The sequence below is a fragment of the Coregonus clupeaformis genome, chromosome 25 (genome assembly GCF_020615455.1).
Source record: "Coregonus clupeaformis isolate EN_2021a chromosome 25, ASM2061545v1, whole genome shotgun sequence".
In the NCBI taxonomy this organism is placed as follows: domain Eukaryota; kingdom Metazoa; phylum Chordata; class Actinopteri; order Salmoniformes; family Salmonidae; genus Coregonus; species Coregonus clupeaformis.
In genome coordinates, this window is record NC_059216.1 from 16854181 (window position 1) to 16882062 (window position 27882).

At 40.6% G+C, this 27882-nt stretch overlaps 1 protein-coding gene and 1 non-coding gene across 4 annotated transcripts in view; both read left to right on the forward strand.

The window, feature by feature from the left end:
• The window catches only part of LOC121539162 (SR-related and CTD-associated factor 8), a 52081-nt gene that overhangs the window by 2255 nt on the left and 21944 nt on the right, over nucleotides 1-27882 (forward strand). Inside the window, exons 1-4 of one of the 3 annotated variants that reach the window (XM_041847461.2) lie at nucleotides 4582-4659; nucleotides 8220-8311; nucleotides 27286-27330; nucleotides 27478-27639. In XM_041847461.2, the coding sequence (XP_041703395.2) occupies nucleotides 27514-27639 (126 nt within the window). In that variant the 5' untranslated portion in view covers nucleotides 4582-4659; nucleotides 8220-8311; nucleotides 27286-27330; nucleotides 27478-27513. Of the gene's footprint in view, nucleotides 1-4575; nucleotides 4660-8219; nucleotides 8312-27285; nucleotides 27331-27477; nucleotides 27640-27882 lie in introns of those variants that run through there. The other 2 variants (XM_041847462.2, XM_041847460.2) reach the window with 2 other exon arrangements.
• On the forward strand, nucleotides 23351-23425 carry trnaa-ugc. Its single transcript has one exon. It is a non-coding gene; the product is annotated as a tRNA-Ala (tRNA).

Consider the following 27882-nt stretch of genomic DNA (forward strand, 5'->3'; position numbering starts at 1 on the left):
ATGGTGCCAGGTTTCATCCAGACGTGATGCTTGGCATTCAGGCCAAAGAGTTCAATCTTGGGTTTCATAAGACCAGAGAATCTTGTTTCTCATGGTTGAGAGTCCTTTAGGTGCCTTTTGGCAAACTCCAAGCGGCCTGTCATGTGCCTTTTACTGAGGAGTGTCTTCCGTCTAGCCACTCTACCAAAAAGGCCTGATTGGTGGAGTGCTGCGGAGATGGTTGTTCTTCTGGAAGGTTCTCACATCTCCACAAAGGAACTCTTGAGCTCTGTCAGTGACCATTGGGTTCTTGGTCACCTCTCTGACCAAGGCCCTTCTCCCCCGAGTGCTCAGTTTGGCCGGGCGGTCAGCTCTAGGAAGAGTTTTTGGGATTCCAAACTTCTTCCATTTAAGAATGATGTAGGCCACTGTGTTCTTAGGGACCCTTCAATCCTGCAGACATTTTTTGGTACCTTCCCTAGATCTGTGCCTGGACACAATCCTGTCTCGGAGCTCTACGGACAATTCCTTCGACCTCATGGCTTGGTTTTTGCTCTGACATGCACTGTCAACTGTGGGACCTTATATAGACAGGTGTGTGCCTTTACAAATCATGTCCAATCAATTGAATTCACCACAGGTGGACTCCAATGAAGTTGTAGAAACATCTCAAGGACGTTCAATGTAAACAGGATGCACCTGAGCTCAATTTCGAGTCTCAAAGCAAAGGGTCTGAGTATTTATGTAAATAAGGTATTTCTGTTTTTAATTTTTAATACATTTGCTAACATTTCTAAAATCCTGTTTTTTCTTTGTCATTGTAGGGTATTGTGTGTAGATTGAGGGGAAACATAATTTAATACATTTTAGAGTAAGGCTGTAACGTAACAAAATGTGGAAAAAGTCAACTGGTCTGAATACTTTCCGAAGGGACTGTATTTATAAACAACTGAACTTTTGACCACTTCCCCAGCAAGTTAGTCAAAAAGTTAGAGGGTATGACATCTTTGTCTACTTCACTGTTATTCAAATCTGGCTTTTGAACAATAATATATTCTACCAATAAAAAGTTACAGGTGTTTGTAGGAGTTTAGAGTGACGAAAAGCACCTAGCTAACGTCAGCTAACACCTCTCTCATATCGCGTCATTGAGCAGCCCAAACGGAGCAATTGCTATGGATGCATTTGCATTTCAATGGCAAAAAAGGTCCATAGACTAGAATTGTAAACTAATCTAAAATACTAGACCTATCTCCTGTTTCACCGCTTAAGCTATTACATTTTAGTCATTTAGCAGACGCTCTTATCCAGAGCGACTTACAGTTAGTGAGTGCATACATTTTTTCATACTGGTCCCCCGTGGGAATCGAACCCATGGTTCGCGCCATGCTCTACCAACTGAGCTACACAGGACTCTAAACTAACACTCTCTACTCTACTTAGATTGCTTGTCAAAAGATTTTTGATACTATATATAATTTTTGAACTATAACCCTTTTAAAATGTACATAAATTAAAATTGGAACCACAGGAATACGGAGGTAGCTATTCAAAATGGTCCTGCTCCTTGGCAAATTAAGCTACAAGACCAACTTTAAAACATTCAGGCTATCAAATTCTTTAATACTTTTATAAACTATAACTAAATACATTTGCATAACATAACTCACCAACAGTCAATCTTGACCCGTTCAAGCTAGGGACACCAAACCAACTTTCACATGTTCAGGCTATCCTAACTTCAAATTCTCAAACTTCTATCAACTATACTATATATATGTGCATAGATTAGCATAACATAACAGACCAACAGTATCTCTGGAACCGTTCAAGCTACATACACCAAACAAACGTTCACATGTTCAGGCTATCCTAACTTCAATTTTTCCCCCGACTATCACTATATACAGTTGAAGTCGGAAGTTTACATACACTTAGGTTGGAGTCATTAAAGCTTGTTTTTCAACCACTCCACAAATTTCTTGTTAACAAACTATAGTTTTGGCAAGTCGGTTAGGACATCTACTTTGTGCATGACACAAGTCATTTTTCCAACAATTGTTTACAGACAGATTATTTCACTGATAATTCACTGTATCACAATTCCAGTGGGTCAGAATTTTACATACACTAAGTTGACTGTGCCTTTAAACAACTTGGAAAATTCCAGGAAATAATGTCATGGCTTTAGAAGCTTCTGATAGGCTAATTGACATCATTTGAGTCAATTGGAGGTGTACCTGTGGATGTATTTCAAGGCCTACCTTCAAACTCAGTGCCTCTTTGCTTGACATCATGGGAAAATCAAAAGAAATCAGCCAAGACCTCAGAAAAAGAATTGTAGACCTCCACAAGTCTGGTTCATCCTTGGGAGCAATTTCCAAACGCCTGAAGGTACCACGTTCATCTGTACAAACAATAGTACGCAAGTATAAACACCATGGGACCACGCAGCCGTCATACCGCTCAGGAAGGAGATGCGTTCTGTCTCCTAGAGATGAACGTACTTTGGTGCGAAAAGTGCAAATCAATCCCAGAACAACAGCAAAGGACCTTGTGAAGATGCTGGAGGAAACGGGTACAAAAGTATCTATATCCACAGTAAAACAAGTCCTATATCAACATAACCTGAAAGGCCGCTCAGCAAGGAAGAAGCCACTGCTCCAAAACCGCCATAAAAAAGCCAGACTACGGTTTGCAACTGCACATGGGGACAAAGATCGTACTTTTTGGAGAAATGTCCTCTGGTCTGATGAAACAAAAATAGAACTGTTTGGCCATAATGACCATCGTTATGTTTGGAGGAAAAAGGGGGACTTGCAAGCCAAAGAACACATTCCCAACCGTGAAGCACAGGGGTGGCAGCATCATGCTGTGGGGGTGCTTTGCTGCAGGAGGGACTGGTGCACTTCACAAAATAGATGGCATCATGAGGAAGGAAAATTATGTGGATATATTGAAGCAACATCTCAAGACATCAGTCAGGAAGTTAAAGCTTGGTCGCAAATGGGTCTTCCAAATGGACAATGACCCCAAGCATACTTCCAAAGTTGTGGCAAAATGGCTTAAGGACAACAAAGTCAAGGTATTGGAGTGGCCATCACAAAGCCCTGACCTCAACCCTATTAAAAAGTGTGTGCGAGTAAGGAGGCCTACAAACCTGACTCAGTTACACCAGCTCTGTCAGGAGGAATGGGCCAAAATTCACCCAACTTATTTTGGGAAACGTTTGACCCAAGTTAAACAATTTAAAGGCAATGCTACCAAATACTAATTGAGTGTATGTAAACTTCTGACCCACTGGGAATTTGATGAAAGAAATAAAAGCTTAAATAAATCATTCTCTCTACTATTATTCTGACATTTCACATTCTTAAAATAAAGTTGTGATCCTAACTGACCTAAGACAGGGAATTTTTACTAGGATTAAATGTCAGTAATTGTGAAAAGCTGAGTTTAAATATATTTGGCTAAGGTGTGTGTAAACTTCCGACTTCAACTGTAAATTGGCATAAATTAGCATAACATAACCCACCAACAGTAACTCTTGAACCATTCAAGCTAGAAACAGCAAACCAACTTTAATATGTTCAGGCTATACTAACTTTTTATCTTCCTACTTTTTCATCTACACCCAGTTACCAACACTACCACTACTATGACATTTTTCAAAACCATACATACTTTAAAAAGGCTTTGCTTTAAATAGTAAACGTTTTAAACTTCTACCTCAAAAATAATTTTAAAACGGTAACGGAAGTCTCACCAATTGTATTTCATGTACAATTACCATCTAGTTCACACACAGCTATCTAGTTAAGAACTCTATAGCAATAATGCATGTCTACACTAGTCCTACAATACACAATTCAACTGGTGCCAAGTTAACATAGTAGTGGGGCGGCAGGTAGCTTAGTGGTTAAGAGCGTTGTGCCAGTAACCGAAAGGTCGCTGGTTCTAATCCCCGAGCCGACTAGGTGAAAAATCTGTCGATGTGCCCTTGAGCAAGGCACTTAACCCTAATTGCTAATGTAAATCGCTCTGGATAAGAGCGTCTGCTAAATGACTTAAAAATTTTATTTAAAAAAACTTGGCCAGCTTGCTAGTAAGCTAGCGCTCGATAGCTAGATACTCATGATCTGGCTAGCTGAGATGCAAAATTAGGACTGATGTTGCTACAAGCCTTACAATTGGGGATGTGTCCTGTGTAGAATTACATAACATGAACCATGAAATCAGATACCATCGACAACATATAGAAAATTAAAAGATCAGCATCATCCCCAATAGTATCAATACACAAACTACTTTTTCAGCAACTGAAAAAATATTTCAGTAAATACTGTATTGGAGGCTATTTCTTGAATGATCTATGTGGGCATAATAAAGGCAGCCCCAAGTGTCTTCAAACACTTTTACTACACTCCTTCCCTGGCCTATGTAGCCTACTGTACAAACTCTTCGACTGCATTTCACCTTAAATATTTGCAATTTCTCTTATGCCTCAGACCTGAGTAATGTTTCTCATCTGATTTAACAAGTGTATATTATATTAGATGTTTAAACGGTTTGTTTCCATTGCTTTTTGTGTTTCAGCTCTACTCGCTGAATGAGTACAAGCCTCCGATCTCCAAGGCCAAGATGACCAATATTACCAAGTCTGCAATAAAAGCTATAAAAGTAAGTATGTAGAAATGAATGAAAAGAGACAGAGTTGGGGTGATCGCGGACAGGGAGCCCCTCTCCCAGCAATGCAATGAATGGGTTTCAATGAATCCTTGTCTTACCGGAACTAACTAACCTCCTAGTCAGTCTGACATGTTCATGCAATGCACTCTTTGGTTCATTTGCATAGACTGATTTTATCCAATCTCTGGAAATAATACAAATGTCAGCCAGTGTGTTTGGGAGTTTAGCAGTCCTCCTATTCACTCTAACCAAAAGATATGTAGATAATACGTTAAATGCTGAATCTTTTTTAAATGAAGCACCTTTTGTCAGACTGACCAATTCTGTGTAATTTGTATTTGATAACACTAATTTCAAAATGGGTCATAAACTGTACTGTCACAAACGCTGGTATAACATGCTTATATCTAGGACTGATGAAATACAGTTGAAGGTGCCAGTGAAGAATGTGCCACAATGTTGATCATGCCGTTTGAAGTGGTAGCTACTTATCAGTAGCTACATAGATAAGCAAAACCTTTTAGTCCCCTGTAGCTAAGTTGGTAGAGCATGGCGCTTGCAACGCCAGGGTTGTGGGTTCGTTTCCCACTGGGGGCCAGTATGAAAAATGTATGCACTCACTAACTGTAAGTCGCTCTGGATAAGATCGTCTGCTAAATGACTCAAAATGTAAATGTAAATGTAATGGAGAGGTTGTTTTCCTGTGACTGAGAGCACTATCTGTAAACCTAATTATAATAGTGTGCTACTGTCAGGTGTTGTTGGCAGTACTTAAACTCCCAACTCGTGTTCGCCACGGCGCAAACATCGTTCTCAAATAGAAGAGATTGTATTTTCTCATGCTAGATAGTTACTTACAGTTGAAGTCGGATGTTTACATACACTTAGGTTGGAGTCATTAAAACTCGTTTTTCAACCACTCCACACATTTCTTTTTAACAAACTATAGTTTTGGCAAGTCGGTTAGGACATCTACTTTGTGCATGACACAAGTCATTTTTCCAACAATTGTTTACAGACAGATTATTTCACTTATAATTCACTGTATCACAATTCCAGTGGGTCAGAATTTTACATACACTAAGTTGACTGTGCCTTTAAACAGTTTGGAAAATTCCAGAAAAATGATGTCATGGCTTTAGAAGCTAATTGACATAATTTGAGTTAATTGGAGGTGCACATGTGGATGTATTTCAAGGCCTACCTTCAAACTCATTGCCTCTTTGCTTGATATCATGGGAAAATCAAAAGAAATCAGCCAAGACCTCAGAAAAAGAATTGTAGACCTCCACAAGTCTGGTTCATCCTTGGGAGCAATTTCCAAACGCCTGAATGTACCACGTTCATCTGTACAAACAATAGTACGCAAGTATAAACACCATGGGACCACGCAGCCGTCATATCGCTCAGGAAGGAGATGCGTTCTGTCTCCTAGAGATGAACGTACTTTGAAAAGTGCAAATCAATCCCAGAACAACAGCAAAGGACCCCTTGTGAAGATGCTGGAGGAAACGGGTACAAAAGTATCTATATCCACAGTAAAACGAGTCCTATATCAACATAACCTGAAAGGCTGCTCAGTAAGGAAGAAGCCACTGCTCCAAATCCGCCATAAAAAAGGCAGACAACGGTTTGCAACTGCACATGGGGACAAAGGTCATACTTTTTGGAGAAATGTCCTCTGGTCTGATGAAACAAAAATAGAACTGTTTGGCCATAATGACCATCTTTATGTTTGGAGGAAAAAGGGGGACTTGCAAGCCAAAGAACACCATCCCAACCATGAAGCACGGGGGTGGCAGCATCATGCTGTGGGGGTGCTTTGCTGCAGGAGGGACTGGTGCACTTCACAAAATAGATGGCATCATGAGGAAGGAAAATTATGTGGATATATTGAAGCAACATCTCAAGACATCAGTCAGGAAGTTAAAGCTTGGTCGCAAATGGGTCTTCCAAATGGACAATGACCCCAAGCATACTTCCAAAGTTGTGGCAAAATGGCTTAAGGACAACAAAGTCAAGGTATTGGAGTGGCCATCACAAAGCCCTGACCTCAATCCTATAGAAAATGTGTGGGCAGAACTGAAAAGGCGTGTGCGAGGAAGGAGGCCTACAAACCTGACTCAGTTACACCAGCTCTGTCAGGAGGAATGGGCCAAAATTCACCCAACTTAATGTGGGAAGCTTGTGGAAGGCTACCCAAAACATTTGACCCAAGTTAAACAATTTAAAGGCAATGCTGCGAAATACTAATTGAGTGTATGTAAACTGCTGACCCACTGGGAATGTGACGAAAGAAATAAAAGCTGAAATAAATCATTCTCTCTACTATTATTCTGACATTTAATATTCTTAAAATAAAGTGGTGATCCTAACTGACCTAAAACAGGGAATTTCTACTAGGATTAAATGTCAGGAATTGTGAAAAATTGAGTTTAAATGTATTTGGCTAAGGTGTATGTAAATTTCCGACTTCAACTGTACTTATGCTGTCTGAGTTAACGAGCATGAATAAAACACCAGGACGGGTGAACTGGTGAACGCTTTAATAGGCCTAAATCACAACCTTATTTCTGTTAGATCTCATGCCTCCACATTTTATGGTACTCTTTTGTTTCCTTTCCATACTGGTATGACAGTGCTGATGACTAGAAATGGGTGGAAACACTAGTGTAAGCAGATTTTAGCTTGACATGCAGATTGATGTAGATAAGCTGCTTCTCTTTGATTAGACATTTCATACACTCTCATATCCTTTGATGGTAGATTGTGTTGCCAGCTCCCGCCCAGCCATACTTTGATAAGTCATCTGTGTAGTTAGTGCCTGTGATGTGAACCCAGACACCACAGGAGGTGTGTCGCTCTCTGAATGGAGAGACAACCTGTTGACAGGCTCTCCTGGGTTTTTCATGGTATGGTAGATAGTAGGAGTAGCTTTTCGCTTTGTGGGACTTCATCTACTGCAGAGCATTTTTCAAAATTCTACCAAAAACAAACACGGTGTAGGCAATGAAAATACAGGAGACAGAGGAGAAAAGGGAGATTCATATAAAATGATAAACATAGCATCAACTTTGGAAATGTAGTCCAACACAAAATATGCTTAATTTTTTGTATTTACTTCAATCTAAGAAGGATGTACTCTTCCTAAGAGCTCCCATACTTTCACAGTGCTAGTAAATCACTGCTGGCTGAAACCTTGAACCAAACTACTTAATATTCGTAATCTGTATGTATCCTAATCAATCATTTCCTGGGTAGCAGTGAATCTTCGACTTGCAAGTCATAGACCAGTCTTACAAAGACATCTTATCGCTAAAATAATGTACCTCTTTCCAATGTCTTTCGCTGTACCTCTTGCAAATCTCTCCTTCCCCTTTACCTCTTTACAACAGATAACAAAATAAGATGTACCACGATAAGGTGCCTTGCTAACCACTTGAGGATGGTCAATCAATGTTTATTTTTTGTGTGTTTCTGAATCTGTACGAATTAGTGTGATGTTGGTGTTGGTGTTGCCTCTGAATAACTCCTGTTTCCCCTTCCCTCAGCAGCTCTCGCAGCTCCCCCAAAGCACTGAAAGTGAAGCAGGAGGATGGGGTGGAGAGAGTAACAGAGATAAGGGAACCCCTAACCAGCTTAGGTAGGAGATGGGCTGTTTCAAACAAGGAACATGGAAGAAGCCAAACCAATGAGACTCAAATGTCTCCCTCATAGAGAGAGCTGGGGCGCTCTTGGCTCCTCAAGTCCCTGCTCTCTACCCCAGCAATACTTTCTATTTTCTCTGGCTTTCATACATGGTTCAGTTCTGACTGAGGTAGGACAGAGTTGAGTAGACCGAGCTGTTTCGGCTCTTTTTAAGTTGTTTGAACTTGAAAAGTTGTCCATCAGTGTTCTGTCCATAGTGTAGGCTAATTGATGTTATGCGGGTGTTTTGAATTAAACTGCCCAGTTACTGTTCCCACCCTTCTTAAGAGTCTATTAGGCCAAGGTGGATTAAGAAGGGTATCTTGTTACTAATGCAAAGTAGCTATTTGACACCATGCATTGCAGAATGGTGGTGGTCACCGTTGGCATCAGGACAATACTGCAGATGAAGGTGAAGTTTTATCACTGACAGATTAAACATGTTGTTAGTACTCCATGAGTAATGATATGTGGTTTGTAGTTTTGAAGTTGTCAGAGGCTGGCATGGCTTGATGTTCAGCAGGGATGTAGTGCTGCCGGAGTGCAGGGGAGCGGCTCTCCCTCACTTTTTTCAAATTGAGAATACACAGAGCTGGTAAAAATATTTAAGAATTATACTTTTTTTAAGCTGAATCAATGTCCCGCAAGATCACATAATGATGAATTAGTGTTTTACATAACAGAACTGAATATAATAGCATAGTAGGCCTAACGTTACTGTTACACCAAAAACACTTCATTTCTAGTGAGATTTTAGGAGCTGAAGCTGAATAGTCGCATTTCTTTTCTCATGCGGCAAAAACTCAGCAGAGCCCGCCACTAGGCTTGTTACATGTTTTGATTAAAACAAAATACAAGAAAGGCGAATAGTTTATTAACACCATCTGCTGTAATTCGCTCACAAAACAGTAATTCAAGGAAATCTAAATGCATATTCCCATGAAACTGCTTGAGATCAAATGATTCGCATGCAGACGCAGTCTGGACATTTCACCGGTAAAATGTGAAGAATTGTCATTTATGATTGACAATGATAATGGCCTATTTTGAAATTTGGTATGCCTTGATGTTTGAGGGTATTAAAAATATGACATTTTCTTGACAATATGGGTGAGCATAGGCAGACATTGCAATTGGAGGATGCATTTTATGCGTGTTCTATAGAAATATTCAATAGGCTACATCTGTCTGTATAAACTTTGAGAAATTCTGACATAATTATTTTTTGAGGCGCACCCGCAGCTAAAAAAAAAAATAGCACTACACCACTGGTGTTCAGGAAAAGTAGTCTGTTGTCAGGACTCAGGAGACCTCCGGCTCAAATCCCAGGAGATTCAGTCCCGGTTCAAATGTTTAAGATATGAGTGCATCTGTCTGCGGGACCCCACCAAAGCAAACATTGCCACCCCCTTTCTGATAGTGGGGTTGTAGATGCCACGTTTCCCTTATGGCTCAGTTCAGGTGCCTACATACACCATAGACTTATACATCATTTACACAGACACACAGTCAGCTCAGACAGATCCAGCTCAGAGAGGCCCAGCTCAGACAGATCCAGTTCAGAGAGGCCCAGCTCAGACAGATCCAGTTCAGAGAGGCCCAGCTCAGAGAGGCCCAGCTCAGAGAGGCCCAGCTCAGAGAGGCCCAGTTCAGAGAGGCCCAGTTCAGAGAGGCCCAGCTCAGACAGATCCAGTTCAGAGAGGCCCAGCTCAGAGAGGCCCAGCTCAGGAGCTCCATCAGCAGCAGATTGTAATTTAGAATGGAAAATGAATGTGTTTATGCAATAAATGTTAGTGCATCGTATAGCATCAAAGAGTCGTTTGCTAGTTTCAACTCAACCAGCCATCCAGTCTTCAGTCAGCTGTTCGTAAAAATAAAGTCTTCATCCATAACTGTCAGTTATTCGGTAATTGTGCCAGCCCTAGTTACAAATTGGAATATACTTTTTGACTATATATCGTATCGCTTTGACAATATTTCAATATATTGCACTAGTTGGCTGTACCTGCACCAAAACTATTTTACCTTCATAGCCAATTTGTTTTCAGCGCTTTTATTTCCATGAATGATGAAAACATTTTCGTATGGCTTTCTCTTGTCCCTCTACAGCATACATATAGTGAGCAATATGTTTGGAACATTAAATCGCAATAAAATCAAAGTATCGAGTCGCTGTTACATATAGAATCGCAATACATATTGTATCGCCACCGTCGTATCGTTTTAATATCATATCTAGAGGTCCCTGGCAATTCACAGCCCTTTTCCTGCACACTGCACTAACAAAAGATCCTTTTTGCTAGCATTGTGCAGACATTTCAGCCTTTCAACCAGAGGAGGCTGGTGGGAGCAGCTATAGCAGGACGGGCTCATTGTAATGGCTGGAATGGAATATATGGAATGATATTTACATTTTAGTCATTTTAGCAGACGCTCTTATCCAGAGCGACTTACAGGTAGTGAGTGCATACATTTTTCATACTGGCCCCCCGTGGGAATCGAACCCACAACCCTGGCGTTGCAAGCTCCATGCTCTACCAACTGAGCTACAGGAGGGCCAGTTTGATATATCAAACATATGGAAACCACGTTTGACTCTGTTTCATTTATTCCCTTCCAGCCATTACAATGAGCCCGTCGTCATATAGCTCTTCCCACCAGCCTCCTCTGCCTTTAAAGAATGCTCAACATCGGTTTCCTCAGTAAACACCCAGCTGTTGATATGGGTAAATGTTGGAAATGAAACACGAGGGAATTTTTATATTATTCCCAAAGCCTGGCGTGTTGAATGGAAGTTGTAATTAGTTGTATGTTCAGTCACACAATACGTTTGGGCAGGATATTTGATGTCTCAGATGCAGATATAACATCTTGTTTTGATGTAGGCTAGATTAAACTCATGAGCTACTGTCAGAGCCTATACTTACTAACCAATACCCTACAGCTGAAGTTGTATTAGCCAATATTGAGAGTAATGTGGGTTAAAAGTGACCTAAATATCTCTGAACCCTTGAAACATGTAGCCTACAAAATTATTGTACATATATTTAAACTAGAATACAGCAACAATGATTACAGTATGCGGAGGCCGCCTCTTTGCTTGGGAGTCTGGGTCAGTTTGTTTAGTCTTAGCAATTTTGAAGAACTTGAAACCGTCTACTCAGGCCGAAAGATAAGCAGGAGAATTTGATTGGAATACAGCATTGAGAGAAGAACCTTACATGTCAGTTAATTTATTTGACGTGTATTTGGGTCTCTTCTTAATTGGGGTGATGCTGCAGAATATTAGTTCAGCAATTGTTTAGCTATCAAGTCTCAAGTTAGTCCGCTTCATAATAGTTGTATTAAATCTATAATCAATAACTACAGCATGAGCAGCAGATGAGTCATGTCAAGTTCCCTCAATAAGAACTCTCCACACAACACAGCCATTTCAGGCTGCTTCGGTTTTTTGCAGTCTGTATGTAGCCATTCATACTCTTCATTACTTTGTTACTAAAAAATGTTGCTGAATAAGCCTCTTATCTGGCGCATGAATAAAGAAAGAAAGCACAGCATTTGCTGCTCCCAAGTGCTTTCATATAACCTACACCAGTGTTTCCTCTGGAAAATGTTTTAGCTGTGTGGGAAAAGTTAGTGTGTCGTCCCCCCGTCCCCCCCAAAGAGAAAAGCTTGGTTCTGGTTACATTTTAAAAGGAAAAAACTCAAATAAACCATCTAAAACATCATTTCCACCCCCAGAAAAGAGTTCAATAACGTATTGATAAAATGATTATAGTATACAGGATGCAATTTAAGGTTGAGTGCTGCAGCTATCTAAAGAAACACAACAGAGACCTTTCTGAAATAAAAAGTTTATCTTGACAAAATAAACAGGAACATTTGACTGAACATGAATTAGAGCCCACTAATTAATGTTCATCACAAAAGGAGGGCGTTGGAAATCTCTTTCCAGGTTCTAACAAAAACCTAGTTCTGACAGAGCTTACAGCCTTTGTCAGAGCACTTTATTCTTCTGGGCTTTTGGAAAAAGATTTCCAACTCTTTCCTGTAATTGAGCTCCTTGATGGGGGGGTTGATGGAGAGCTGCATGCAGGTTGGCTAGATGCTCTCCCTGCAGTCTGTTCCTCAAGTCTGTTTTAACCTGCAATAACAGAGATAATAATAAGAGAAGGGAGAGGGACAAAGAGGATCTACTTTCACATTTAAATGTTCTTACTCGTTTCATTGCAGAGAAGTCCCTCTCACAATTAACGGAAGACACTGGTATAGTCAGTGCGATTGCTGCCAGCTGGCTAAGGCAGGGGTAGAGCTGCCCCCACTCATCAAACTTTGTCATTGCCGTCAGCTGGTCCAACCCCTGAAATACATGAAAAACTATAAAAGATGTACAACATTAAAGAAGAGCCAACAGAGTGGTAGTTCAACAGTAAAAAGGGTTGGGCAACACTGGCCTAAAATGTTCTCTTCAAAAGATTGTCACACTCATGCCATACTTTGAATGCTCCAACTAGCACATGTTGCTTGTAAGAGGGCCACTCTTGCAGCACAGCAGCCTCTGGTGCTTGCATTAACTGCCTGGAGAGGAGGGTCAGGTTAAAGGTGTTCATCCTCTCACTAGAGAACGCAGCCTGAGGGCCCAACACACTGAAGGCCCCCAGAATCTCCAGGTGTTGGAACCTCCGGTCTAGGCTGTCCTGTAGGCCAACAAGATATGGATCCATGACCTAATTACAGCACAAAACAGAAAAAAAGTGATTAATAGCTGTTTTGTTTTAGTTTATCCAACACACATGATGTAACATTGGTTTCATCACAGCATTTGAAAACAAATGTTTTTACCTCCTCTTTGACCCGAGCCCAGAACTGCTTCCTGGTCTTGGTCTTCTCCACTTGGCCTCTCACTCTCCCTCTCCTCCTCCTTGATGTTGAATGCGCCCAGACCCATTGGATGGAGTTGGCCCAGAAATGACCCCGAGGGCTGGGAATCACCAGAGTTCTTTATGGTGAGGAGTGATGCCATTGTCACAGGGACCTACAACACAAGTGTTGTTTTGCTTGAAGTTATGATAATGAAGGGTCAGTAGTTGTTAAATATTTCATTGAGTAGTGCTGTCCTGTGACTCTGTTAAACGGAGACATTTGCACACGTTTGAACATGAAGATAGAAAAGAATGTACCTGCTCTTTTATGGCCAGGAAGTTTACATCCTCCTTTTGGAATACGTTTGAAAGCCGCGTCAGCGGAGGCAGCACGTCCGCCTGCAGGTAAAGTGCTGCCACAAATCTGTTGAGTTAGAAAAGTTTGTCACGCCACAATGATACATCAATTGGCAATACAAAACAGGTTTTAAAAGCCACATTGTAGACCACTTAAATAGAGTTTTAGAGACTGAAAGCAGTAATAGCAACATAGTACATGATTTATTTTGGAGTCCACTATAATCTATAATACATGTAGGCCTACCTGTACGTGGCACAGAAAGCTTAGAGGCCCTTAGCAGTTGGGCACCTGTCCACCTCCGCAGCCAACACTGCGCCAAGGTTTCGCTGAAGATTAGCCACAGCCAGGTGCTGGAACAGCCAGCGAACATCCTTTACTTCCTGCAAAATATATTTATTTTGAGTGTAGATGCAGTAGGTAAACAAGATGAGACCAGAGTAGCCAAGTGAAGAAATGTGATGCATAATCTCACCTTCACTTTTAAGTACTGAAGGCCCAGGGTCGCTGAAGCAACTTTCAAGACTTGTTACTGCTTTTGGCAAAGTAACTATGGAGCTGCTGCAGGTGCTCCTTGAAAGTGTCCATATAAGGGACCTTAGCTGATGCATCCTTACAGGCCAGAGCAAGGCAGGGGGCAGCACAAGCCACAGACCCCATCCATTGGAAGGCATCCTTTAGCTGTTTTGCCACACCACTATGTTGTCCTGTTTGAAGATGAGGAAAATAATTTGTATCACAAGACATACAAAAAAAAATCATTCTAAGACTTTGTGTTGTGTCCATACCAGTCATCACTGCAGCCCCATCAGTGCCCAGGCCGTACAATCTCTCTGTTGGTATCTTTTTGATCTGCAGCACCTCCTTGATGGCGGCAACGATGGTGTCTGCCTTGCCATCAGGGACTGACACCAGGTCCAGGAACTGGTTGTAAAGGTGTCCCTCTTTGTCCATGTATCTGGAAAATATACAAAAATCCATACACAATGTCATTATTACTCATGGATGCAGTGTGACTATAGAATACCACTATTAAAAATAATTTAGTAACTTATTGAAATAATACGTGACATGTAAATCCAGCTGCCACATGTAGTTTCATCAGCCTCCAGGCCAATGGCTACTGATGTCTGGATGGCCTGGAGGATAGGCTCCTCCACAATCTTCAACATTTCGTCCACTATTATGTGTGGCCTGTAGTTTGTGTTCTTTATGTGTGGCCTGTAGTTTGTGTTCTTTATGTGTGGCCTGTAGTTTGTGTTCTTTATGTGTGGCCTGTAGTTTGTGTTCTTTATGTGTGGCCTGTAGTTTGTGTTCTTTATGTGTGGCCTGTAGTTTGTGTTCTTTATGTGTGGCCTGTAGTTTGTGTTCTTTATGTGTGGCCTGTAGTTTGTGTTCTTTATGTGTGGCCTGTAGTTTGTGTTCTTTATATGTGGCCTGTAGTTTGTGTTCTTGCCAATCTTCAAGTAAATGAGAACTATTTGAAATAAGTCTGGTGACATTTAAATATCAAGTGGAGAAAATGTGAACAAAAACAGAATTGTGGAGCACTCATTTACATTGAGCTTTGTGAAATAGTCACAACCCAGCAATTCAACAAGGTCCAGCAGTTCTGGGAAGTTTGTGTGATGGGCCTGCTCCGGCTTTGTTAGACAGTACAGACATAAAAAAAACAATGACGGCCTCGTGCTCAAGCACTGTGGTTGGCTAGAATGCAACCATGACTGAGGAGCCTGTGAACAGTAACAGGCATAATGCGTTATTATTGAGCCATGGTTAGTGCACAATCTGAGACATCTTTTACATTAGAAGACATTTTGAGAAATGGAAGGATCCAATAGAACAATCTTTACCTTTTGCCAGCATTGCATGAGCCCTCACACTTTCCATGTGGTGCTCTGTCCCTGGGTGCCGGTTAATATAGTCCAGCCGATGAATCTGGGCCCCTATTTCAATAAAAGGGCGTTTTGACACACCCCTCTTAGCAGCCTGCCTATGTTGACGGCACAGGCGGCAGAACATTCCTAGACGGGATGTAGAGTGTAGTTTAGTGGAGTTACTGGTGACTGGTGCACACTACACATAATGCTGTAGACTAGTACAGACTAAATATGCACAAACATTTTTAGCCCTTAGCCTAATTTAAAGGAAATGTGACTAACCATGTGGCATATTATATAGCCATGGCTTCAGTCTATCAATTTTAAGCCACTTTGGGCCCCATCCGGATTGCCGGTGGTGTGCACTTGGCCTTGCTCCTCTCTCCTCCTCCCCTCCTTTTATCTACCCCACTTTCTTCTCCTTCTCTCTGCTCCCCTTTCTCCTTTTCTCCTTCCATCTCCCCTCCTGGCTCTCTCCTCTGCTCCATTCTGTCCCTCATGCATCCCTACCCCACTCCCTGGTTTCTGCCTCTTCTCTGTCTAGTAAAGTAAGCCATACACTTGTTATAACGAAAGCTTAAGCTTTTAAAAAGTTAGCTAACTAAAGAAAGTTTCATTTAATTCAGGCTGATTTGACGTTAGCTAGCTAAGTTAACGTTACTTGACACACTTGTCCCTGCTCCCCCTTTCTCTTTCGCTGCTGTGGCTGGAAATATTTCAATAAACTCATCTGAGAAAAATAAAATAAAATCGAAGACAGATAAATGTAGCTATCTTGCTTGCTCTTGATACAGTTCCAAACGAACTAGCAAGCTAACTTGCTAGACTAGTAACGTTAGTTAATCATGTTTCTATCATCAACATACTTGTGGATATTAAATAGCTAATTGCCGTTACAATTGTGGCAGCAATATTATAGATCTAAATGATGTTAGTAGAGTTTTTAAGTTATAGCTTGCTTATGTAGTTAACTAGTTGGCTAGCTAACATTAGTCAAACAAACAAGCTAACGTACCTTTCTTGCAGTTTCTCACTCAGGTGATTCAAGTTAATAGTGTTTCGCGTCACAGAGCTTCTGTATCGAGCACTGGTCACTAGGACTGGTCACTGGCGCGCTGTGTTTCTTGAGTTGCAGGCTGCCTGCCACAGCTCACAGAGCTAAATAACATTCAGAACTGTGTTGAACCCAGACAGATTATCTATTTACCAAGAAAAGCGAATGTGCTTTACAGAACTTTCTTGAAACTATGTTTGGTAGAAATAGGATGTTTATTTTGGTGTGGCGGCAATGATTCTGCTCTGGCGCAGCGCCATACTTAAATGAACGCAGAAGAAACACTGACCTACACCATAGTAGAATTTAGCTTCAGCACTAGGCTTGGGCGGTATCCAGATTGTCAGACCTTCATACCGACCTTGTGCGATCCATGGATATTCGTTAATACCAGCACTGAACACAAGGGGGTGCTATTTTCACTCCCAAGGTTAGCAATACTAATAAGTACATGTAAAATCCCATAGCGAATTCTATCTAAATGCTAACAAATGCATGCAAACATTTTATACTGTCTCTGACATAAACTATTTGTAGGACAGATATTCCAGCTCGTAAAGGTATACAAGGAACTCAAAATGCTACTCACTGTTTGCTACAAACAAATATTAGATGGCAAGGCTACTAAGTTAGTAAACCAAATGCACAACTGCAAAGCATTTAGCACATTTTAGACAGTTCACTTAATAGTTATGATATCTAGCCGGCAAACATTTAATTGTGAATTCTATACTATAACTAGATCACCTGGCGCGTGCTGCACAACAGTGAGTGACTCCGGTCTCTCATTGTTGTGTGCTTGTAAATAAACGTGACTGGAGACTACCAGTAAGCTTCTTAATGTAAAATAATGTGACTTGAAATGAAGAATGCGATCTGCTTTATCTCCTAACATATTGCACAAGTTGACTGCAGGTATTTACTTAAAAAGTAGCAATAAATATTCCAATGTATTATAAAACGTAAAATAAATAATTTAAACGGTATTGAAACACAATCCTGTGGCTATTTCCAAATACCCCAGTATATGCTGTATACAGTATACCGCCCGAGCCTATTTAGCAGCCAGGTAAATTGAAACATTTAGGAGGAGCATATGCTGTGTGCTATCTTTATTCATAGTGTTTGCTATTGGCCCAGTACCACCAATGAGAAAGTCAGTCACATCTTTTTTCCACAACTTTTCAGCAGACAGGTGTTTTATAACACCTGTGCCACAGTAATGGCTGGGGAACATCTGTCTGCTTTGTTATTGCTGGAGGTTGGTTTATACCACCCGATGAGGATGATGCCCTCCAATTGTTCAGCATAAGATGTTTAATTCATGGACAAGACCATGACTTTAGACATTACGCAATTATTTAGGAATATACTGCTCTAGGCAAGACTAGGCAATATTATCCCCCATATCCCTGCCAGTGGTTCCCCTAGATTCATTTAGCTGTTGCCACCACTGAAATAAATATGATTTAAAAAATAATATATATATATATATATACTGAACAAAAATATAAACACAACATGCAACAATTACATTGATTTTACTGAGTTACAGTACATACCAGGAAATCAGTCAATTTAAATAAATTCATTAGGTCCTAATCTATGGATTTCACATGACTGGGAATTCAGATATGCATCTGTTGGTCACAAATACCTTAAGAAAAAAATGGGCCTCACAATGGGCCTCAGCATCTCGTTACGGTATTTTTGTGCATTCAAATTACCAACGATAAAAGGCAATTGTGTTTGTTGTCCGTAGCTTATGTCTGCCCCACCTCCACCATGGGGCACTCTGTTCACAACGTTGACATCAGCAAACCGCTCACCCACACGACGCCATACACATGGTCTGGGTTGTGAGGCCAGTTGGACGTACTGCTAAATTCTCTAAAACAACGTTGGAGGCGGCTTGAACATTCAGAAATGAACATTCAATTCTTTGCAAAAGCTCTGGTGGACATTCCTGCAGTCAGCATGCCAATTGCACGCTGCCTCAAAACATGAGACATTTGTGGCATTGTGTTGTGGGATAAAACTGCACATTTTAGTGGCCGTTTACTGTCCCCAGCACAAGGTGCACCTGTTTTAATGATCATGCTGTTTAGTCAGCTTCTTGATATGCCACACCGGTCAGGTGGATGGATTATCTTGACAAAGGAGAAATGCTCACTAACAGGGATGTAAACATTTGCACAATATTTGAGAGAAATTAGCTTTTTGTGCATATGGAACATTTCTGGCATCTTTTATTTCAGCTCATGAAACATGGGACCAACACTTTATATGTTTTCTTTTATATTTTTGTTCAGTGTATATATTTTTGCCGAGACGCGCTTTTAAATGGATTGTTGTTGGCTCAATGACTTGAAGTCTATGGGAACAGCTAGCTAACAATAGTAGCAATGTGCAACCCCCCTCCGCTGCCCTTGCCACCACTGCTGGAAAAATTCCTAGTGGAAATACTGCCTGCTTCACGCAGCCTAAATATAACCCCTCAGGAGAAGAAGACAGTTACTGTAGCTCAGAGACAAGTATCACCCCCTAGTAACAGCCTGTCATGTGAGCAGCGGTAAGGGTTGCTAGTAGGCTATGTGTTGGTTTTGGCATTGTGTAGGTATCCAGGAATCAAGCAGTATTTGTATGCGGAGCTGATGCTACTATGACTGTAGAATTACTATGGAATGCTGTTGATACTGTACTATACTGGCAGGTGCTGCCATGTAATGCTGTTGATACTGTACTATACTGGCAGGTGCTGCCATGTAATGCTGTTGATACTGTACTATACTGGCAGGTGCTGCCATGGAATGCTGTTGATACTGTACTATACTGGCAGGTGCTGCCATGGAATGCTGTTGATACTGTACTATACTGGCAGGTGCTGCCATGTAATGCTGTTGATACTGTACTATACTGGCAGGTGCTGCCATGGAATGCTTTGTTGGCATCGAATATATGAAAATGATTTGCCAGCCAATGAAAGGTATGGATATAGGCCTAGTGAATTGGATATCAAGTTATATGTTCTGGAAGATTGTACATGTTTGAGAGCTGATGCAATGGGAAAGATATAGAGAACACTGAAACTAGATATTTTGACTGGAATTGAAAGTTGATGGAGAAAGTGTAAATGAAATGTAGCTTATTGTTAGGGCTGGCACAATTATCGCATAATCATGTAATTGACAATTATGGGCAATAACCGTGAACTAAAACATATAATAGTTGTTTTAGGAGGGGGGGGGGGTTGTACTTTATTTTCAAGTAGATATAGTTTACCCTATAGCAGTTTTTCTTATTTTTACATAAAGTGAGTAAAGTTTGTGGTAATCATTTTACTAGCAGAACGGCAGGGTTTGGAAGAAAACCTTAATTTCCTAAAGTTGCCAGCGGTCAAAACCATTAGTTTTTGAGACGGGTATCATCAAAGCTGTGTTATATTTATTAGGTATGTCGTAGGACATTTTTAAAGAACATTACAAGCTCAAAACATTTTTCAACAAAAATGACAATTATGACAATAACCGTGGCCATTTGCATGACAATTAATCATTACCCCAAATTCCATAATCATCACAGCCCTACTTATTGTGTTACAATTTGAGCTTGAGCCACTCCTTGATCAGCCAGTTCTTTTCACAATTACAGTTTTTTATCATTCATGACTTCGGCAGTTTTCATTCACTGTTATCAAATTAATGACACATTGCGTTTGAGCAGGCTGTCTTTCAATACAGGGCTGCGCTCAGCCCGCTCGCTCTCTAGCACGTAAACACACACAAACCCTTGCAGCGAGAAGCATCTTGAGTATACCATTTTCTGCTTACCAATTGCAGCTAAATACAGTGTAGAGTGAGGTGATTCTTTTTCACTTGGCACTTCTCCACGTGCTTGAGGTATATTTAGTGTCCTATTATAGCTAGTATCTACTTTAATGTCAAACCTTGAACATGAAACCTGTATGAGAGGCCTGCTCCTTCTTAACCCATTCTAAATGTACAGGAACCAACCAGTGAGTACGGTTACATGCACGCAATAATACACTAAGTATACAAAACAGTAAGAACACCTGCTCTTTCCATGACATAGACTGACCAGGTGAATCCAGGTGAAAGCTATGGTCCCTTGTTGATGTCACTTGTTAAATCTACTTCAATCAGTGTAGATGAAGGGGAGGAGACAGGTTAAATAATTATTTTTAAGCCTTGAGACAATTGAGACATATATTGTGTATGTGAGCCATTCAGAGGGTGAACGGGCAAGAAAAATATTTAGGTGCCTTTGAACAGGGTATGGTAGTAGGTGCCAGGCGCATCAATTTGTGTCAAGAACTGCAACGCTGCTGGGTTTTTCACACTGAACAGTTTATTGTGTGTATCACGAACCACCCAAAGGACATCCAGCCAACTTGATATAACTGTGGGAAGCATTGGAGTCAACATGGGCCAGCATCCCTGTGGAACGTTTTCGACACCTTGTAGAGTCCATGCCCCGACGAATTGAGGCTTTTCTGAGTGCAAATCCAATACAACACATTACTGAGTACCATGCTCCATATTTTGGAGCATAGGGGTGGCTCCATTTTATGGGAATGCTTGTAATTGTTAAGGACTGGGGAGTTTTTTAGGATAAAAAAAGTAATTTAATGGAGCTAAGAACAGGCAAAATCCTAGAGGCAAACCTGGTTCAGTCTGCTTTCCACTAGACACTGGGAGATGAATTCACCTTTCCAAAGGCCAAATATACACTGGAGTTGCTAACCAAGAAGACAGTGAATGTTCCTGAGTTGGCGAGTTACAGTTTAAATTTTTTAAATATATATATAATTTAGTTGTATTTATTTTTTATTTGTAATATTATTTTTAGTCATTTAGCAGACGCTCTTATCCAGAGCGACTTACAGTTAGAGTGCATACATTTTCATACTGGTCCCCCGTGGGAATCGAACCCACAACCCTGGCGTTGCAAGCGCCATGCTCTACCAACTGAGCTACACAGGACTACACTTAAATCTACTTGAAAATCTATGGCAAGTTCTGAAAATGGTTGTCTAGCAATGATCAACAACCAATTTGACAGAGCTTGAAGAATTTCAAAAATAATAATGGGCAAATGTTGCACAATCCAGGTGTGGAAAGTTCTTAGAGACTTACCCAGAAAGACTCACAGTTGTAATCGCTGCCAAAGGTGCTTCTACAAAGTATTGACTCAAGGGTGTGAATAGTTATGTAAATGAGATATTTCTGTATTTAATTTTCAATACATTTGCAAACATTTCTAAAAACATGTTTTCACTTTGTCATTATGGGGTATTGTGGATTGTTTTTTAATTTAATCCGTTTTGAATTCAGGCTGTAACACAACAAAGTGTAGAATAAGTCAAGGGGTATGAATATTTTCTGAAGGCTCTGTATGCTACCAGTCTGACTTAATGAATGTAATGGCATACCCTGCACATGAAAATGAATATTTCTAAGGGGTATGCAGTAGGTTTAACGATAACAGCCAAATGATGATGTATCGGACATTTCAAACAACATTCACAGCTAATGAGAAAGTGGTCATGGTATTTAGTTTGAGAGTGAACAAGATTGAACAAGGTAAACTTGGGCTAATGTGAATGGGTTGGCAGATTGATACGTCCGTACCACGTACCACAGTAGACCCCATGTGACCGCCGTGAAACCTCATCCTGTGTGTCCTTATCCCTTTGGCTTGACCAGCTGCATTGTCTGAATGTTGTTTACATATAGCATAGGCTCTATTTTGTTTTATTTGAAAAACATTACTTCCAGCACATCGTGCTTAGATATAATTGTATTATATTTCTGCTCTGCATAATATGTCAGTTGTGAAGAACACAGTAATACTCTCCATTAGTGGGTTTCATTTGGTTAATGACATACACTACCGTTCAGAAGTTTGGGGTCACTTAGAAATGTCCTTGTTTTCGAAAGAAAAGCACTTTCTTTGTCCATTAAAATAACATCAAATTGATCGGAAATACAGTGTAGACATTGTTAATGTTGTAAATGGCTATTGTAGCTGGAAATGGCTGATTTTTTAAAATGGAATATCTACATAGGCGTACAGAGGCCCATTCTCAGCAACCATCAGTCCTGTGTTCCAATGGCACGTTGTGTTTGCTAATCCAAGTTTATCATTTTAAAAGGCTAATTGATCATTAGAAAAGCCTTTTGCAATTATGTTAGCACAGTTGAAAACTGTTATGCTGATTAAAGAAGCAATAAAACTGGCCTTCTTGATACTAGTTGAGTATCTGGAGCATCAGCAATTGAGGGTTTGATTACAGGCTCAAAATGGCCAGAAACAAAGAACTTTCTTCTGAAACTCGTCAGTCTATTCTTGGTCTGAGAAATGAAGGCTATTTCATGCGAGAAATTACCAAGAAACTGAAGATCTCGTACAACGCTGTGTACTACTCCCTTCACAGAACAGCGCAAACTGGCTCTAACCAGAATAAAAAGAGGAGTGGGAGGCCCCGGTGCACAGCTGAGCAAGAGGACAAATACATTAGTGTCTAGTTTGAGAAACAGGCGCCTCACAGGTCCTCAACTGGCAGCTTCATTAAATAGTACCCGCAAAATACCAGTCTCAACGTCAACAGTGAAGAGGCGTCAAGGACATTTCTAAGTGACCCCAAACTTTTGAATGGTAGTGTACATTTATGTTGAAATAAGTCAACCCTGTCTTGCTCATGTCTTCAAAAATGAAAGTCTACCAAGATTGAAGTCTGATGAACTTGAATAAATGTCATCATGACATTTGACACAAGATCTCTCCCCTAGCCTGGGTCTTAACTTGGGGGTGTCACTTAGGCCTCCTGTAGCTCAGTTGGTAGAGCATGGCGCTTGCAACGCCAGGGTTGTGGGTTCGATTCCCACGGGGGCCAGTATGAAAAATGTATGCACTCACTAACTGTAAGTCGCTCTGGATAAGAGCGTCTGCTAAATGACTAAAATGTAAATGTGTCACTCCAGCCAGAATCATACACAGGCCTACAGAGAGTGGAAAAATAGTGTCATGTTGCACCAAATTCCATGACCATAACATTCTTATCAATATTTTTACTCGATTGTAGGCCTTGTTGCTACAGAGCTTTTTTGCACCCAACATGGCGCACTCAACAAATACATGAGCATCAATAACACCTTCAGAGTTGACTGATATCAACATAGCCTACCATTGCATCAATGAAGTGAGCCCCTGTTCGATTGTATTGGTATTGTTTTATTCACAACTTTGCTTACATTGAATTGCATGCTAGACAATGTAGGCATGTCTGCACATTAGCAGTCAGTAATTTGCACAGTAGTAGACCTAATATCCTATCATCTTAAAAATGCATTGAAAGCAAGATTGTGTTCCACCCTGTGTTCTCCTTCACTCCCACCACTATTTTCCTTTTTACCAATTAGGCTGCAGTTTGTGACTGTAGCCTAATTGGGCCGAATCAAATCCAAGTTTATTTGTTGCGTACACAGATTAGCAGATGTTAAAGCAGGTGCTGTGAAATGCTTATGTTTCTAGCTCTGTGCAGTGTGTCTAACAGTACAAACTAATACACAAATAATCAAAAAAAATAAGAAATTAAGAAAAGTCAGTCTGAAATATAAATACGTTCACCACAGATATTGTGGGGAAATTCTAAAGGGGTTACAATTACTAAATGTAACACAGTTTGCCCTGTTTTTTGGTCCAGATTTCCAACGTAATGGAAAGATAAGGCCTAGCTTTTCCAAACTTAATGCACACAGAAGTCGAACCTTTGCATAAACCATGCATTGATTTTAGTGGAAGATGTTTTGAAAACATTTGAATTGTGTGAATTTTAAGTTGGTGTTCAGCCATTTGAGAATGTGATTTATTCCTAGATCATGATAATGATAGCCTAGGCTAAGTATATGGGGTCTTTTGACCAATGACATCAGATTTTTTCACATCAGATCTTTTTCAGAGCTGATCCGATTGCTCAAAAGACCAATTAGTGAAAAAAATATCAGAATTGGGCTGGCCATGTAAACGCAGCCTTACTGTGATGGGGGAATAAATCGATACGGTTACATATTGGGATATTATTTTTAACGAGATGTATCGTTTTGACATTATCTCAATATTACTTTTGCGCTAGTTGGCTGTACCTGCGCCAAAACTCTGCATAGCTTGTTCTCCATCTTTTTAAATAGGGATCAAAACTCGTTTTCTCATGGCTCTCTCTTGTCCCTCTGCTGACATGGTGAGCAATATGTTGGGAACATCGAATCGCAATACATATACAATTGTGAGAATCGCAATGCATATGGTATCGGCACCTAATTATCGTGATAATATTGTATCGTGAGGTCCCTGGCAAATCCCAGCTCTACTGTGTTGCATTGCATTACATGTGTCAAAGTTTTGAAACATTTAAGTTTAGAAACCCAAGTACAAGAAACATTGGCAGGATTGACCAAAACAAATGTAATTTTTTACATTCCTTAGAAATCATTACGGCTTAAACTGGAAAAACACATTCTGTGCGAATTTGGGCTATGTTTTGAAGAATGTACTAACTCCTCTTCATAGCTTTCTCACTGTATGTTGTGTTGCTGGGGTGATTGTAGCTATCTGCCCTTCAGGCTCACTGACACTGAACCAGTTTCAGACGGAGCTATGAGCTCATCCAGCCTACATGTTATCTGCTTCATTGGTTTCCAGTTATTTAAAAGTTTTAATGGCCTATGGAGATGGTAGTTTAACAGCATTCCTCAATCATATAGCTGAATTGTTATTTAGCAGCTGTGAGCAGTGTTCGTCTCAAGTTTGCAATGCTTGCATTTTGTCCCATTCAAAACCCTCCCTCAATGTAGCCTAGCTATTCTACATGGCTACCCTGTTGGGAATTCCACTCTCTATTCTTATGCATTTAATGTATTGGCTTCGGTGAGACACTTTTTTTCTTTTCTTTGATGTTCCATGTCTTTTTAAAATATGTGTGCCTCCATGTCTGTTTGCAAGTGAAACCAACCAACCAAATATTAGTCCAAACTATTGTAAAGACTCCAGCCACCCTAGTCATAGACTGTTCTCTCTGCTACAGCACGGCAAGCGGTACCAGAGTGCCAAGTCTAGGTCCAAAAGACTTCTCAACAGCTTCTACCCCCAAGCCATAAGACTCCTGAACAGCTAATCATGGCTACCCGGACTATTTGCACTGCCCCCCCACCCCATCCTTTTACGCTGCAGCTACTCTGTTAATTATTTATGCATAGTCACTTTAACTCTACCCACATGTACATATTACTTAAACTACCTCAACTAGCCGGTGCCCCCGCACATTGACTTTGCACCGGTACCCCCCTGTATATATAGCCTCCCTACTGTTATTTTATTTTACTTCTGCTCTTTTTTTCTCAACACTTTTTTTGTTGTTGTTTTATTTTTACTTTTTTGTTAAAAATAAATGCACTGTTGGTTAAGGGCTGTAAGTAAGCATTTCACTGTAATGTCTGCACCTGTTGTATTCGGCGCATGTGGCCAATAAGATTTGATTTGATTTGATTTGTAATATGATGTGTCTAGCAGCTCTGCCTTGACCCTGGGAATGGATGTAAACTTGGTTGTGGAATGTGCGCAGATTACTGAGATGCGTATTTGCTGTCACAGTCTTGGAGATGATCTCACAGTGCAGTATAAACCTACTAGCTCTAACTAAGAACAACAAGCAGGACAAGGTATCCAAGTAATAGTTCCTTGGCACTTTGTATAGCTCCTTTGTGCATCCAAAGTGCCCACACTGTTATACATGTTTCTCAAAGTATAGGCAACCTGTTGAAGTCATTTTGTCTTACAGTAATAAACTGTAGTCTGAACTATACTGAACAAAAATATAAGCGCAACAATTTCAAACATTTTACTGAGTTACAGTTCATATAAGGAAATCAGTCAATTGAAATAAATAAATTTGGCACAAATCTATGGATTTCATATGACTGGGCAGGGACGCAGCCATGGGTGGGCATAAGCCCACCCACTTGAGAGCCTGGCCCAGCCAATCAAAATGAGTTTATCCCCAGAAAAGGGCTCTATTACAGACAGAAATACTCCGGGTGGCTGGTCTGAGACGATCCCACAGGTGAAGAAGCTGGATTGGAGGTCCTGGGCTGGCGTGGTTACACGTGGTCTGTGGTTGTGAGGCCATAATCTGGCGGAAGGCAGCTGAGAACATGGCTTGAATGCAAATGAATGAACTTTGGAACAGTGCATATTGCATTGAGTCAATGCCAATGAATGTATAGCCTCTATTTTTCGAGCTGTGGTCATTGGACAACTTGATTTCTGTTTGCATATTGTGACTCAGTTATTGGGTTCTCTGGTGTTTTGACTTTTAAAGAGCGAGAAATAGCTAGGCTGAGACATCCAAACATAAGCCTATTTATATCATCGTTAGAAAGGGAAAACATTAAATGAATTTAATTCCCCATCAATTGTTTTGTTTTTGTGATGGAGTTAGTTTTATCCTGAAGTATTTTACTAATTGCTTGATTATTCAAATTATGGAGTAAAGCAGCTCTAATGTGGATACTTCTGTGTTATGTGCATTTGTTTGTGTCACTTGACATGATGTAATTGCTCTTGGTTTCACAGATTCTGCTGTTGATAATGCTATAACCGCAGTCTTTGACCAGTTTCAGGTCTTTGTCTCCAGGGATGCAGTGGTTGTAGTTTTGGTAGGGTATCACAACGTCTGTTCTTGTGTTTCTTCTCTTTCAGTACTACAAACATGTTGTCCAGAGTGTGGAGAAGTTCGTTCAGAAAGTGAGTTTCTTTCGGTTTCACCAGTCCAAAACTGAGTCAAGTAGAATACAAATATGTACTACGCAAATCATGTATTGATATTGTTTGCCAATCATTTGCACATCACCACAGAGATGCTAAACGCTCCCCTTGTTTTGTGCAATCCAGTGCAAGCCAGAGTACAAGGTCCCAGGCCTGTATGTCATGGACTCCATCGTGCGGCAGTCACGGCACCAGTTTGGCCAGGACAAGGATGTGTTCGCCCCACGCTTCAGCAAAAACATCATCGGAACCTTCCAGTACCTCTACCGCTGCCCCTCAGATGACAAGGTGGGTCACAGTGGGAACAGAGACAGCTCTCTGGTTTCTCTATTCAGAAACACTGTTCTAGCTTTCACCTTCTCTTCTACCTCTGACTACACATATCTGCTGTATTGTTAGTGATAGATCTGATCTGTAGCATTGTTTGAAAAACAAAAAACGAATTATTCAGTGTCAGTGGGGAAAGAAATCAATGAATATGCTATTTTAAAACGTCACATTTGTAGTGTATACAGCATCAACTTTAGGCTG